The following is a 15,699-nucleotide window of genomic DNA, read 5'->3' as shown; positions in this document are numbered from 1 at the left end:
GGTGGCCCTGAATAATACTGGAGTGACATTTTCTAAATCCCTGTGCAATGAAATATTAATGAGGGTTATATGAGGAAAAGATTATAACATAAAATAAGCTTGGGAAATGCTGCATTTTATCTTTTACTTGGAAATCCAAAATGCATATTAGCATAGTAAATATTAGAGATGTTTTGCAGCTAACAAACTTTTTAACCAGTTAACCCAGTATTTCCCAAACTTAATTGACCTCATGCCTTCCCCCCTTTATAATGGACACTCTGAATTAACTTAAATCACAAAGGAATGGATTAGCAGGATACTGGGTATGTCACAGAATTGCAGGAAAATCCAAACAACTAACATTCAGATGAGCTGAGGTGTGAGCAGTTCCAAAGTTCTGTTCCAAAGAACAGAGAACTGTCCCATTAGGGACCTGTCATAGATTTGATCCAGATCCAACCCCCTGTGTTACTTACTCTAGATTTTAGTGCATTGATTTTATCATTATTCCACAGCCCTTCTTTTATGTTGCTCATCATTAAAAAGAAGTCATAGTCTCAGAACTGGGGGAGACCTTATAGGCTCTCTAGTACAAACACTCATTTTATGTGAGAAAACGGCCCTAGAGATAGTAAACACAGGACAGAGGTCAGATCTAATTCTGTCAAACTATATATATATATATATATAAATTTTGAAATGTATTTTTCAGATTTTGATATTTATGACTTCAAAATGTACCAGATATTTATGAATATATTTAAGGTAATGCTGCTTTCTTTCTTCCTCCTCTTTCCCTCCTTCCCTCTCTCCTCCCCTCCTCCCTTCTCTCCTACTTCTCTTTTCCTCTTCTTCTTCTTCTCTTTTTGAAAAATATTACTTTCATCATTTTATAGAAGTGCTCTATAATCAGGAACATTTGTTAACTTCAATATAGAACTGCATTACAGTTCAAGAATGCAAAATAAACACTAGCTAGCACACAAATACAGATGCATACAAGAAAACTAAATGTGAAGTCACAAAGAATATCAGTGACATGATGTAGAAGTCATAACGCACAACATTCCAACAGTATTGGAACATTGGAATCTGTTATAAAGAGTTTTATTAACATTGGAATCTAACAGCAAAGAGAATCAATGATACACACACACTTTTACTGCCACCGTAAGTCAGACATCAGAAGCCTTTGAACAAATATGTGCTCCTCAATTCTTTTGGGGGAGGTTGCAGGATACATCAGTAGGGTAGGGAATTTACCTTCAGGTACTGCAGTGAGAGTAGAAGGCTGAGTCCTGACTTGTAACACAAGATGGAAAAAGCTTGTAAGGATATCCTTTAAAAGGATAGAAGCCACATGAACAGCTCCTCTGCCTAAGCTCTAGAACTGGGTTTTAGCTTCTCAAATGAGAAAACTGTAGACCTGAGAGAATAATCTCTCAATAATCTCAAGACAGGTAATGCTTGGGAAGAAAATTATGTTACTTAAAAGAAAACCTTTTAAATCAGGAGGAAAGAGGGAAGAGCTATGGCTGGTTCTGAGGGTAGAACCAGTTGTGAGGCAAGTGTTCGTCACAGAGGCACAGGACTGCAACAGTAGTTGTGGCTGAGGTCCAGAAGGCCATGATGGTGACAGCTGCTGGAAAGCTGGTTTCTACGTAGTGGTGGGAAGTAGCTCTAGAAGATCTCCAGAGAAAGAGAGTGGACTGAGATGAGGTTTATCTGTCCAAGGGGTATGTATCTTGCTATGGAGGAGAGAAGCAGCCCTGCAGGTTACTGGGAGGGGATGCAAGAAGACCTGGAGAACCACCACCCCAACTGCAGTGGGTTGTGTAGCTGAGGTCTCAGTGATGGAAACCAAGGCCTATTTCTCTCTCATGGCTTCTGTGTCTAAAAAAGTAAGGGTCTTGCTAAGATTGACCAATAAGACACCTGGACACTCATTCATTCATTCCACAAATAGCTGTTGTTAATAGCTTCTGTAGTACCTCGTATTAGAGTCCCATCATGTTCTAGCCAGATTTTTGCTGCTGTGACCAAAAGAACAATTTTAGTGGAGGAAAAGTTTATTTGGTGTTCATGATTTCAGAGGTCTCAGTCCATAGATGGTTCCTCCATTGGTCTGGGTCCAAGATTCTGCCCACCAGGAACACAGACTTGTGTTGGTGTTGGGAATACAAAGATTCAGTGACTCAGTTCCTTCCCACCCCCCACCCCCGAGACTTACAGACTTCGAGGAGAGTTAGAATACTCTGTTATTTGAATCACTTTACCTCTTTTATGTTCCACTGGCTTACTAAAGGATAAAGTCCTATATTGTTAACAAAGTATGAAAGGCTCTTCACTCTAGCATTGTGGCAAAAGGGATGGACTCTGGAATTCAACTGTTTGGGCTCAAACCCAAGCTGTATCACTCCTCAGATGTGTGAGCCCAAATGAATGACCCCAATCGTCCATGTCCATTTCCTCCGTTCTTCATCTGGCTGAAGACAAATATGGGAACAGCAGCAGTATTGAGGATAAAACAATACAGCACACACAAAATGCTTAACATGGTACAAGGCACATAGTCTATAGTCAATAGACCATAATAACTTCCACCCCTCTGTTTTCTTCTTACTGTTTAGTCTTACTCCACAGCACTCACATGTGCCATCCAATTTCCTGACATCTTTACCCCAAACCATTTATATGTGCTATCTGACTCCCTAAGATCTGTTCCTCCAACATGGAATGTCTGCATCTCAACCATTGTATAGATTACCACCCCTACATGACATCAGCCTGACATCACCTTCTTCGGCAACATTAACTGTCATCTCCACAATGCAGACTTTGGTGACCATCCTCAAACCTCTCCCTACCTTGTACCTTAGTGACTGTATCATTTAACTATTCCTTCTATGCTTCTGTAGTACCTCGTATTAGAGTCCCATCATGTTCTAGCCAGATTTTTGCTGCTATGACCAAAAGAACAATTTTAGTGGAGGAAAAGTTTATTTGGTGTTCATGATTTCAGAGGTCTCAGTCCATAGATGGTTCCTCCATTGGTCTGGGACCAAGATAAGACAAAATATTATGGCAGGAAGGTGTAGAGGAGGGAGGTGGTTTAGGACATGGCAAAAAGGAACCAGAGAGAGATTCTGCCCACCAGGAACAAAATATATACCTCAAAGGCATGCCCCTAATGACCCACCTCCTTCAGTCATACCCTCCCTATCTTAGTTAATCCCTATTAGTTAGTTAACACACTGATTAGGTTAAGGCTCACATAACCCAATCATTTCACCTTGGAATATTCTAGTATTGCCTCACACATGGGCTTTTGGGGGACACCTCATATCTAAATCATAACACATCATTATTCCATACTTTACTGTGTTTTTTCTAGTTGGATCAATTCTTTTGTTTGTTTGTTTTACAAATAATATTTCTCTTAATTATGTTTCCTTTATTATAAGAAAAGGCCTACTCCTAATGGGGAAGTAAAAAAAATAGAGATACATAAAATGAAGAACCCCACATCTTAATTCCACCAAGCAGATATATTGTGATGTTAAAGAAGTTTTAGTTTCAGGGGTACTCTTGTACATGGAACTTTCTAATGCTTTGGGAGGAGCCCTGGCAAGGTATAAACTTTCATGAAATTAAAAAAAAAAAGAATTTCATATAACACTACTGGTTATACTTGCTTTCTTTTTCTGCTTTTCCTTCCCCTCATATTGGAAGATGGTGATGTTGTAGCCAGGGTTATTTTGGGGATCTGACTAACTGGAAGTCAAAATTTACAAATGTACAAAAAAAGACAAATTTAGTTAGCATTTATTTGGGTTTGCAGTATCTTTGCTGTAGTTAAGCTATTGTTAGTTGGAATAGGAATGGCTTCCAGGGATGTTCCTGCTGTCCTCTGAGCCATGAGACCCAGCATCAAGACTCAAAGCCTAAGGTTTTGGGGATAGTTTTCCTAATTTCTCTTTCAGAGGATTCATTACTGATTTATAGAAGTGCATTTGATTTATGGGTACTGATTTTATATCCTGCTACCTTGCTGAATTCATGCATTAATTCTAGAAGTTTTCTGGTGGAGTTTTTTGTATCCTCTAAGTATAGAATCATGCCATCAGCAAATAATGATAGCTGGAGTTCTTTTTATCCTACCCATATCCCTTTAATTTCTTTCTTCTTAGTCCTTTTTTATTTTTTATTTTGAGACAGTGTCTTGCTAAGTTGCTTAGGCCTTCACCAAGTTGCTGAGACTGGCCTTCAACTTGTGTACCTCCTGCCTCAGCCTCCTGAGTAGCTGGGATTATAGGCAATACCACTGTGACCGGTTTGATAAAATGTTTTAGGGGATACAGAGAATTGGGCCCAGGGGTGCTCTAACACTGAGCTACACCCCCAGTCCTTATTTTATTTTATCTTAAGAAGGTCTTACTAGGTTGCACAGGTTGTCATTGAACTTGTGATCCTCTTGCCTCAGTCTCCCAAATTATTGGGATTACAAATATGTGCAACCATGCCCAGTTCCTCTTCTTGATACTTGAATTTTTTAAAATTTAATTTTGTTTTAACTGATAGGTAAAAATGTGAGATCATACATATTTATGGTATACCATGTGATATTTCAATATATGTATACATTTTGTAATGTTCAAATCAGGTTAAACATATCAATCTTCTTAAATACTTATAATTTCTTTATGGTGAAAAATTCAAACTTCTTTCTTCCAGCTTTTTAAATACACAGCACATTCTCATTATCTGTAGCCATCCTACTGTGCACCAGGACACCACAACTTCTAACTCCTCTAATTGAAACTCAGGGTCAGTGCCTCCTCATCACTCCTCCTGTACTTTTCTCTGCTAACCACCATTCCACTCTCAACTACCATGAGATGGACATTTTTATATTCCACATATGTTTTAGTCAGCTTTTTCATTGTTGTGACTAAAAGGACCCAACTAGAACAACTGTAGAGGAGGAAAGGTTTATTTAGGGGCTCACAGTTTCAGGGGTCTCAATCTATAGACAGGAAGCTCCATTCCTTCGAGCTCCAGGTGAGGCCTGACATCATGGTGGAAGAGCTGCAGAGGGAAGCAGCTCACATGATGATCAGGAAGCAGAGAGATCCTCCATTCACAATTCCCACCTCCTCCATCCACACCCTACTACTTAAGTTACCACTCAGTTAATCCCTATCAGGATTAAATCACTGATTGGGTTAAGAATCCAACAACTGAATCATTTCTTTTCTGAACCTTGAATTGTCTGACACATGAGCTTTTTGAGAGGGGTGGGGGACACCTCACATCCAAACCACAGCATTCTGCCCCGGCCACCAAAAGCTCACAACCATCTCAGAATACAAACACATTTTTTTTTCCATTTCCAAGAGTTCCCACAGTCTCAGCAGTTCTGAGATTGCTCAGAGTTCAACTCCAAAGTCTTCTCTGAGGCTCAAGGCAATCTCATATTGTGAGCTCCTGTAAAATTAAAAACAATTTACAAGTATCCAATATATAATGGTTCAGAGTAAATATTTCCATTCACAAAATTAAGGGCATAGAAGTAAGGGATAGAACCAAAGCAAGACTGAAATCCAGGTCCTGTAGTTCTGTGTTTGGTATCTGGAGCCCATGGCATGATGTCCTCTCCAAAGGACTTGTGTAGCTCCACACACATGGCCTTGTTTGTTGCAGCCCAAGTGGCCTTTCTGTTGGCTTGTCTCTGCTTGATTCCTGTAGCTTTTCTAGGGCAAGTTCTCATATAACTGGCATTTCTTATCTTGGGAGTTTCCACTGCAACTTCAGCTTTTTCCTCTCATAGCCACAGTTTGATTTCTCAGGGGGTGCCCACAGAGATTCTAACCCTGCTGCACTTTGCCTGGTCTCCCAGGATTTCCTTTGAAATTTTGGTGGAAGCCTCCATGATCCCCTAACTCCAGTATCCTGAATTCCTGTAGAATCAAGGTCTGCCACCATCTCCAGCAATAGTCAAGACTCCAAGGACCCTTGCTGCAGCAGCCTCTGAGTGTCTAGGTGGCTGGGCATGTTGAAAAAAACTTCCTAGGCCACCTTATGCAAAAAGTGAGCCCCACAGGTCTCTTCTCAAGAGAATTTTCACTTTTGCTCCCCTGAGCTTGTGATGGCTCTGGTTTTGCCAGCTCCTGAGATGCTCTCAAGCCATCTTTCTTATTGTCTCTGGCCAAAGTCTTTAGCATTTTTTTTAGTGGTGGTAATGTCTTTAATAACTGCAACATCCTTAACCCTAGTTTTACTCTGGCCTTTTAAGTCCGCAGTTTCCAAATCTTTCTTCTCTGCTTTCTGCTCCTGAATATCACAGTAAACTTGACTAAAAGCTGCCACTGCCTGAATGCTCTGCTATCTAGAAATTTCCTCCACCAGATTAAGAAGTCCATTGCTTTTAAAATCAGCCCCATAGAAGTCTCAGGACATGGACAAAATGCAAACAATTTCTCAGCCAGAACATAACAGGAATGGCCTCTATTCCAATTACTGATAGTGTCCTCTTTTCCTATAAACCCTCTTGAGCCCTGTCTTCACTGTCCATAATCCTATTGGCATTCTGGTCTTCTGAGCTCCCACCAGAATCAGCCATTAAGCTCCATTTACAACCTAAAGGATTTTGAGCTTGCACTGCTAAACATCTCAAAATTTCTCCCACCAATTCCAAAAAGCTCCCAAAACTTATGGACCACAAGGTCAGTTTAATCACAGCAATGACTGATTTTCTTGGTACCAATTTCAGTTTTAGTCAACTTTTTCACTGCTGTGATTAAAAGGACATGTGAGTGATATTCTTCAGTACTTGTCTTTTTTTTTTTTTTTTACCACTGAGCCACTCCGCAGCCCCTTTTATTTTTTTTTTTTTTATTGGTCGTTCATAACATTACATAGTTCTTAATACATCATATTACACGGTTTGATTCACGTGGATTATGAACTCCCCCTTTTACCCCGTATACAAATTGCTGTATCACATCAGTTTCCCTTCCATTGATTGACATATTGCCTTTCTAGTGTCTGATGTATTCTGATGTCTGTCCTATTCTCTACTATCCCCCCTCCCCTCCCCTCCCCTCCCCTCCCCTTTTCTCTCTCTACCCCTTCTACTGTAAATCATTTCTTCCATTTGTATTATCTTAGTACTTGTCTTTTTATGCCTAGCTTATTTTACTTAACAGAATGAGATATTACTTTACTCTAGTGAGAAGAGCAATTATCAAAAAGATAAAAAGTTCTGACAAGAATGTAGAGAAAAGGGAACCCTTGCACACTATTGGTAAGAATGCAAATTAGTACAACCACTATGCAAAATAATATATGTAAGCAAAAATAATCAACATGGTTTTGGAACCATAATGAAAATACAAATAAATGGGATGGAAGCAGATCTCAAGTGGATCAGCAAGCTTTCCTTTATTCTGCAGCAAAGTCAATCAGGCAGGGGAGTAATTCTGCATACCTGATTCTGGGTATGGACATGGCCCATGGGTTACAGAAGGAGTTTGAGTTTTATAGTTTACAATGAGGGTGACTTAATCATTGGAGACGGTGGGATATGCTGTTCAGTTGGTCAGAGACCTAGTTGTGCAGGTTAAAATTTTAACTCAGGAAGGTAGTTGTAAAAAGTTTGAAACTCATTGTCACTGGGAAAAGCTCAGACTTGAATTTCACCGCATATCTTTCTTCCTCTGGGATTCACTGTTGCCTAGAACTTCACTATTTACTATTCTCCTTCCAGGACTCATCAGCAACGAGAAAGGGTGAAAGTGCAGGGCCCAGCATTTCAGTATTCACGTCTTCCCTTCATGACCTATTGTGGTTGGGAAGGGGTGAATGTTTGATTTTGGTGGGGATGCTGGGGATGAACTCAGGAAGGGATGAAAGTCTGCTTTTTCTCTTGGTACCCATTTTTACTTGGAAAGGATGTGCCAGGAGAGGTTTAATATTTGGTTAATTTCTCTCCCTCCTCCCAAGCCACACTGTTTTTCTATTTTTCCTGGGGGCTGTCTTGCAGGAATATTATTTTCCATAATCCTTCAATATGCAGTTTGCTGAAAAAGTAAAAATAAAAAATATTTATAGCAGCTTGTTGTATGTATGACCCAGAAATCCCACTTATAAGTATGTATCCAAAGAAATCAGGATACTGAAGAGACATCTGCACTCCCATGTTTACTGCAGCACCCTTCACAATAGCTAACAAGTGGAAAAACCCAAGTGTCCATCAGCTGATTAATGGATAAAGAAAATGAAGTACATATATATACACAATGGAATACTATTCAGCCATAAAAAGAATGATATTCTGTCAGCCACAACAAAATGAATGGAACTAAAGGTCATTATGTTAAGTGAAATAATTTTATTTAAAAAATGTTTTTAATGGAAATGTTCACTTAAACATAGAATAAAATGATGAACTTCCATATTTCTTTTATTCAACAGTGATCAATGCATAGTGAAAATTATTTCATCTATATCCTCACTTCACTCCCTTATCTCTACTTAATTATTTTGACAAAAATTCCAATCATCAGAATCTCACCCATAAGTACTTCAGTATGTATCAGTAAAAGAAAAGAAACTGTAAGATTATTGTAACACTATTTCATGTCTAAAAAATAAAAATTCCTCAATACTTTCAAGCATCTAGTTAATGCACATATTTCTAATCATCTTACAAATTATAATTTATTGTTATATCTCTAAGTCATTTTTAATATATTACATTTTCCTGCCATCTTCTCCCACCCCCTTTATAACTTTTGTTGAAAAGTCAATTTTTTAAAAAAATATTTTATTTTTTGGTTGTAGTTGTGCACAATACCTTTATTTTATCTATCTATCTATTTATTTATTTTATGTGATGCTGAGGATCGAACCCAGGGCCTTGCACATGCTAGGCAAGCACTCTACCACTGAGCCACAGCCCAGCTCAAGAAGTCAGTTATTTTTCCTAAGTGATAGTATACATTCTGGATTTTGTTGTCTGTATCTATTTGGTGTTGTTTGATATTCTGTTCCTGTATTTTCTATAGATGGACAGTAAGCTCTAGAGGCCTGTTTGATTCCTTCCTTCCAAGACTACTTAATAATTGGTATTGAGCAATTCTACCAGGAAGTGTTTAATACCATTTTATTTTATTTTTTTGTGATATCAGCTCTTGATGACCATTATTAGGTCTGTGAATTAATTATGTATTATAAAATGATGATATTCTACTTCTAATATATCAGTTTTGTCATTGGAGCAAAACTTTCTTTAATCAATTATTTGATTACTCAACAATCCTTATGTCAAGACCTCGCCCACAATTTTGATCATTTTCTATTGTTCTGTAATAGATTTTTATCCGAAAAATACTCCCTGAGTTCTTGCATATTTGTAGCAGCTTGTTGTATGTCTTTATATTTCAAAGGTCAGCTTTTATGATTCACATTTTCTATCTTGAGTATTTAAAATGTTATTCCTTTGTCTTCTGGAATATAGCTTTACTATTCAAAATCTGGTCACAACCTTATATATTTTGCTTTATAAGTGATTTTGCCTATTTGTATGGATGCCCAAGGGATTTATTTTTAATTTGTTTAAAATCTTATAGTTTTAACATATTATGTCTTGATAATTAACCATTCTCTCAGGTATATAATATGTCTTTGAATACAGAAACCCAAGTAACATTTTATTTGTTATTGTTGTTGTAGTTTTCAGGATTTGTTATGTTTGATTGTTTTGATTTTCTTTTTTAATAGTTTTTTAAAAATATATCTTTATTTTATTTATTTGTTTTTTTATGTGGTGCGGAGGATCGAACCCAGGGCCTCACTAGGTGAGTGCTCTACCGATGAGCCACAATCCCAGCTCCTTGTTTTGATTTTCTAATTTGGGGATTCCTGTTATGCCAGAAAATTTTGAACTCCTGTTGAAGCGTATGAACACTTTTTTAGAATAATGTTTTAAATGCATGGATGTAATACATAGGTTTGCAAAGAAAAGTAATTATATCAAAATTTACTTTTATTAAAACATAAAACACATTGAACAAAAATTTGTATGCCTTTGATTAATAGCAATGCTATTCACAATAATAAATAAATAAATAAATAAATAAATACAAACAACACAAGTTTCCATCAACAGAAGAATGAATAAATAAAATGTGGTAGATATATATAATGGAATATTATTCAGTATTAAAAAGGCAGGAAATGCTGACACATGTTACAATATGAATGAAACTTGAAGATGTTATGATAAGAGGCCAGCCACAAAAGAGCAAATGTTTTATGATACCATTCATACAAGGTATACCTATAATAGTTAAATTCATGAAGACAGAAAGAAGAATGGTGGTTGCCAGGTGCTAGGGGAAGAGGAAATGATGAGTTATTATTTAATGGGAACAGAGTTTCAACTAGGAAGATAAGCAATTTCTAGAGTTGGATAGCAGTATATTCACAACACTTAATGCAACAGAACTGTAAGCTTAAAAATTGGTTAAAAGGTAAAATTTTCATATATTTTACCATAATTTAAAAAACCAGAAAGCACATTTGTATGTGTGACATGTATGCATTTTTATAAACATTAAATTACAAGACTACATAATCATAGGTATCTACAATAATATTATCTGGAGGCAGGACTGATAGCTAACAGAAATATGAAGTAGTGATAAATATAAACAATATTTAAAAATATTTCAATATAATGTAAACAAATCTGATGACAAAATTACATGAGATGATAAATTTCAGTTACGTTAAATGAAAATGAATAGGAAATGTTCATCCAAGTTCACAGATCCTCTGTATTCTATCTAACTAATAAGGATGTGTAGACTCCCCAATAACAATCTTATATTCTTTTTTTTTTTTTTTTGAGAACTGGATCCACTTTATTATTGCATACGCAGTTTTTTTTTTTTTTTTTTTTTTTTTTTTTGAAATACAGAATTTTATTTAGAAACTGTTTAAAAGTAGAAAAAAACCCTGTCAAGAAAGACCAGGTGGAAAATGGGTTCCCGACAAAATGGAATTTTAGGGCAACAAAAGTCTAAAAGGCCACAAAAGAGAAATAGCACCACTGTCATTTGAACAATGGCTAGTTACTTGCATTTTTTGGCATTGTTAATCAATGAGTCTGGGTTTTCCTCTGAATTCCACACAGAGCATGCACTACACAGCAATTTTATCATAAAATACCTGTTTTCTACACACATTTTAGGACAAGCTACCACCATAAACAAACCAATACAAACACATCAGGGACTGAACAATCTCAGTAGTGGGTAACATACATTTTGCAGAATTCTGCCAAACAAGGGATTGAATAGGCCATGGGCAAAGCAAATAAAGAAGAGTTAAGGAATGAAATATTTTAAATATTAATAATTAATTCAGACATGGTACTGTATTTTCTGCAAAAGAAATTAACATTTAGTAACATACTAGTGAATTTTATCTCCAAAGAGATTAGTGCACTGGCAAAGTATTCGGGTAACAGTGGAGAGCCATGGACAGCAGATACCGAAAACACCCCAGCCTTGTAGATCCCAAGTTAACGATGGCCTTCACTGATCACTCCCTTTGCTAGAGATCCAGCAAGAGCTTGCAGCATGATCATCTGCCTGCTGTACTTCCAATGCTAAGCAGCAAACTTAAGGAGCCAAAGAGGAGTCCCCACGGGGCAAGGGGACAGAGAAGAGAAACATGTTAAATGTAAACTTTAGTAAAACAGGACACAACCCCCATCCAAATCCCAAGGACGTGGGTAATTCTCCAATAGTAGTTATTAGATTAAAAACTGGACACACCTCATTTTCCTCAACACATAGAAATTTCAGGAATAAATGGAAAAATCATCAGAAATTTCAGGAATAAATGGAAAAATCATCAGAGAAACACTCAATGAAACACTCTTCACCTCAAACATTTCAGGGCTGAATTACCTTCTATTCATCCAGGCAACCAAGCTGTTTGCTTTTAGCAGGGATGCAACTGGTCAATGACACAAAATGGTTTTACAGAGCAATTGCTTAAACTTTCCTTTTGGGACAAAGCCTAGGCCTGCAGGGATTCAAGCAACCCCACAAGGCCTGTGATAGCAGGTTCCAAATGTTCTGAGGTCTGGACCTTCCTTCCCAGATACAATTTGTCAGACACATAAAATCTCTTGTCATGTTACATTTTATATTTTGAAATATGGAAGCATATTTTAAATACTCTTAAGGCATTTATTTATTAAAACGTTCTCTGCCAAGACTTCACATTAGGTTAAAACTCAATTCAGTCTTTACTGAAGTCACCACCTCAGTGTATTACATAAAAACACATTCTCCAGCAATCAGTGTGACCAGCATTCCACATCGTGAGCCCCATAGTCAGCCTCTTTGATCCCCAGGTGAACGAACTAGATGTTAATACTGCTCTGCTACAAGGTAAAAGCTCCTAACTCAAACTTATTGGAAAAGGAGTGAAACTTCTGCAAAGTGCACTTTTAAAAAGAGGTACTTTTTGCTTATGAAAAGAAACCAGTGAATCCTCTAAGAATAATAAAAGGGAGTATTTTACAGTTAAGCACATGATTTGGAGTGAAGAATTCGGATGTTGCTTTGCTGGTCCAGGCTGTTAATACTCTTCTTGTTCCTCCTGTGGGCCCCCTTCATCAGGTATCACAAAGCCTTCGTCTGTGGCATAGAGAATGTCTACAATCCTCTGTAATACAGGGTCGTTCTCCCCCTCGTTCTCCTGGCAAATCAATTCAATGTTCCTTAGCTTTCCAAAATAGAAATCTCTCTCCTTCTCCAAGTCTTCAACAGTAAGTTTCAACACGTTGACCTGCTGCATCAATTCGGCTGCTTCATCATCGCCATTGCCTACACCAGGATTCTTTCGCACCACCCCTGGGCCAGCCTTAGGAGCCGCAGTAGTTCTCTGTGTTGAAATGGGTCTCTGTGGGGCTGCACTGCTCGAGCTGAGAGGTTTCTTCGGTTTATTAAGAGCTGGAGCAACAAGAGAGGGAGCAACCGCGGTTTCTTGACCTTGTCTGGCAGCTACAGGGTCATAGTCTTTTCCATCATAGTTTGCATCAAAAAACTTCTTGAACCACTGCACGAACTCAAAATTATCCTGAAATTTTCCTTTTACTAATTTATCCACAGGAATTATTTTGTCAACTCCCATCCTCTTAAAACCTGCTTGTAGTATTTTGAAGTTCTGGATATACTCATGTTCTAGCTTAGCTTGGAATTTCACTTTCTTCAAAGCAACAGAGCCCGGGAATAGCATGTCCATAAACTGACAATAGGCAGCTCCTATCAGAAGACCAAAGTTTAAGAACTCTCAACGCTTTAATATTAACATACAGGAAACACACATGACTATTAAATTGAAAGTGTTCAAGGCTTCATGGAGTAGGTGAAACTTGAGTCATCTTAAATGATGAATAAAATCTGGAAAGAGAGGGCTGAGCACAATTGTTCAATCTTTGTCAGATTCAACTGCAGAGACTCATTGATCCAGGCCAGCATGTCATGTCGACTTAGGTTATCACTGGTGACTGACGTCGAGTATACGTTCACTGCCATCTTCGGCTCTCGGCGGAACCGCGTCCACTGCCCGCGCCCGGCTCCGGTTCCGTCTTCGTCTCGTTCAAACCCGCATACGCAGTTTTTTGTTTGTTGTGGTGCTGGGGATTGAACCCAGGGCTTTATGCATGTGAGGCTGTAAACACTCTACCAACTGAGCTATATCCCCACACAAGTTTTTATGTATATCCTGTTACTGGCAGATTCATCTGAGAGTTGCATAACCCAATGAGCTAGCAACATGCTTACAATTGGTGACCAATAGGTTAAAAGGTCAATGGCAGAAAAACAGCAGGAAAGGAACATGCTTAGCACACAAGGGAGGCCCTGTTACAATGGTGATGGGGCCTGGTGTGGTTAGTGTGCCAACTGCAATATCTGGGTTCAGTGTGAGGGTACCTACGTAGGCAAAATAGGCTGCTTTTCAACTTATGGGCCCAACAACCCTTGACTTTCTGAGTATGGTTCATTTCACCTAACATAATACTATACAATTCCAGCCATATTTCTATAAATGGCATAATAACATTCTTTTTATGGATGAATAAAAGCCAATTGTATATAAAAATCACATTTTCTTATATTCTTGTTGGATCTTTACTATATTTGACATTTATTATTTTTTCTCTTTAAAATTTTTTCACTTCTTTTTAATATTAAGATAAAATACACAGAAATATACAGAAAAATAGTCAAATCTCAGTAAGTTTTGACAACATGTATGTAGTTATATAAACAATATCCTAATTGAGATAAAGAACATTTCCATCATCCCTGAAAATTTCTTTTTGTTACTTTCCAATTAACTCCTCCAAAATTATTATAGACAACCATTTTTCTTAAATTTGATGTAAATATCATAATGTGATAATTTCTCTTTTGTGTCTGACTTTCTTTATCTGTAATGTTTTTGAGATTCATTCATGTGGTAATGTGTATACATTTTTATTGTTTGTTGGTATTTCATCATAAGAGTATACTGCAATTATTTATTCTCTTGTTGATAAACATTTGGGTTATCTCCACTTTTTTCCATATTTTTATTAGTTGTTGATGGACCTTTATTTTATTTATTTTTATGCAGTGCTGCGAATTGAACCCAGTGCTCACATGTGCTATGCAAGCGCTCTACCACTGAGCCACAACCCAGCCCTTCCACTTTTAACTGAGCTACAATCTAGCCCTTCCACTTTTGATTGAGCCACAACCCAGCCCTTCCACTTTTGACTAGTATGAATAAAACTGCTGTAAACATTTGTGGACATGTGTTTTCATCTCTCTTGGGTAAATACTTAGAAATAGAATTAATTGCTGGATCATGGGGTGTGTATATGTTTAAATTTATAGGGAATTGTCAAGCAGTTTTCCAAATATTATTTCCAGTAATATGTCGAAATGGATAAGAAGTGGTAGTTCACTGACTTTAATTTGCATTTTATTGATGACTAATTTTGAGAATTTTTTATATGCTTTCTAATTACCTCTACATTTTCTTTTATGACGTGTCTGTTCAGATTTTCTGCCCACATTTTGAAATTGTGTTGTCATTTTAGGACTTCTATGAATATTCTAAGTACAGCTTTTTATTTGATAAATATATTACAAATATTTTCAACTGGCTTGTGATTTGCCTTTTCATTTTCTAAAAGGTATCTTTCAAAGAGCAGAAATTTTTAATTCTGGTGATGTGGATTCAATTTTTAAATTTCTGGTTCTAACTTTTCTATTATAAGAAATATTTGCCTTCCCAATGTTGGAAAGCCATTCTCTTAGGTTACTCTTTAAAGTTTTAATGCTTCGATTTGCTTTATTTCTATGACCCATCTTGAATTAATTTTTATTGTTGATATGATGTAAAGATTGGATCAAGGCTAATTTTTGTCCATACATTTATCAAGTTCTTCTAATACCATTTGTTTAAAAAGTTTCCTTTCCCCCATGAATTAGTTTGAAAACTTTGTTAAAATAAATTGAACAAGTATGTGAGGATTTATTCTTGAATTCTTTGTTCTGTTGCATTGATCCCATATTGTAAGTTCTTCAACTTTCTTTCTTTTCCAGATTGCCCTAAAAATTCGAGGTTCTTTTATTTTCATAT

At 37.1% G+C, this 15,699-nt stretch overlaps 1 protein-coding gene across 1 annotated transcript; it reads right to left on the bottom strand.

Annotated features, from left to right (window-relative positions):
* Positions 1–12,124: 12,124 nt before the first annotated feature.
* On the bottom strand, positions 12,125–13,665 carry LOC144254902 (microtubule-associated protein RP/EB family member 1). The gene is made up of 2 exons (XM_077798742.1): positions 13,483–13,665; positions 12,125–13,330 (listed from the first exon to the last, which is right to left on the bottom strand). Exons 1-2 carry the CDS (start codon positions 13,599–13,601, stop codon positions 12,643–12,645), a joined length of 807 nt encoding a protein of 268 aa, XP_077654868.1. The 5' UTR covers positions 13,602–13,665; the 3' UTR covers positions 12,125–12,642.
* Between the last annotated feature and the right edge of the window lie 2,034 nt (positions 13,666–15,699).

The sequence above is a fragment of the Urocitellus parryii genome, chromosome 5 (genome assembly GCF_045843805.1).
Source record: "Urocitellus parryii isolate mUroPar1 chromosome 5, mUroPar1.hap1, whole genome shotgun sequence".
In the NCBI taxonomy this organism is placed as follows: domain Eukaryota; kingdom Metazoa; phylum Chordata; class Mammalia; order Rodentia; family Sciuridae; genus Urocitellus; species Urocitellus parryii.
This window is presented reverse-complemented; position numbering and strand designations above follow the sequence as displayed.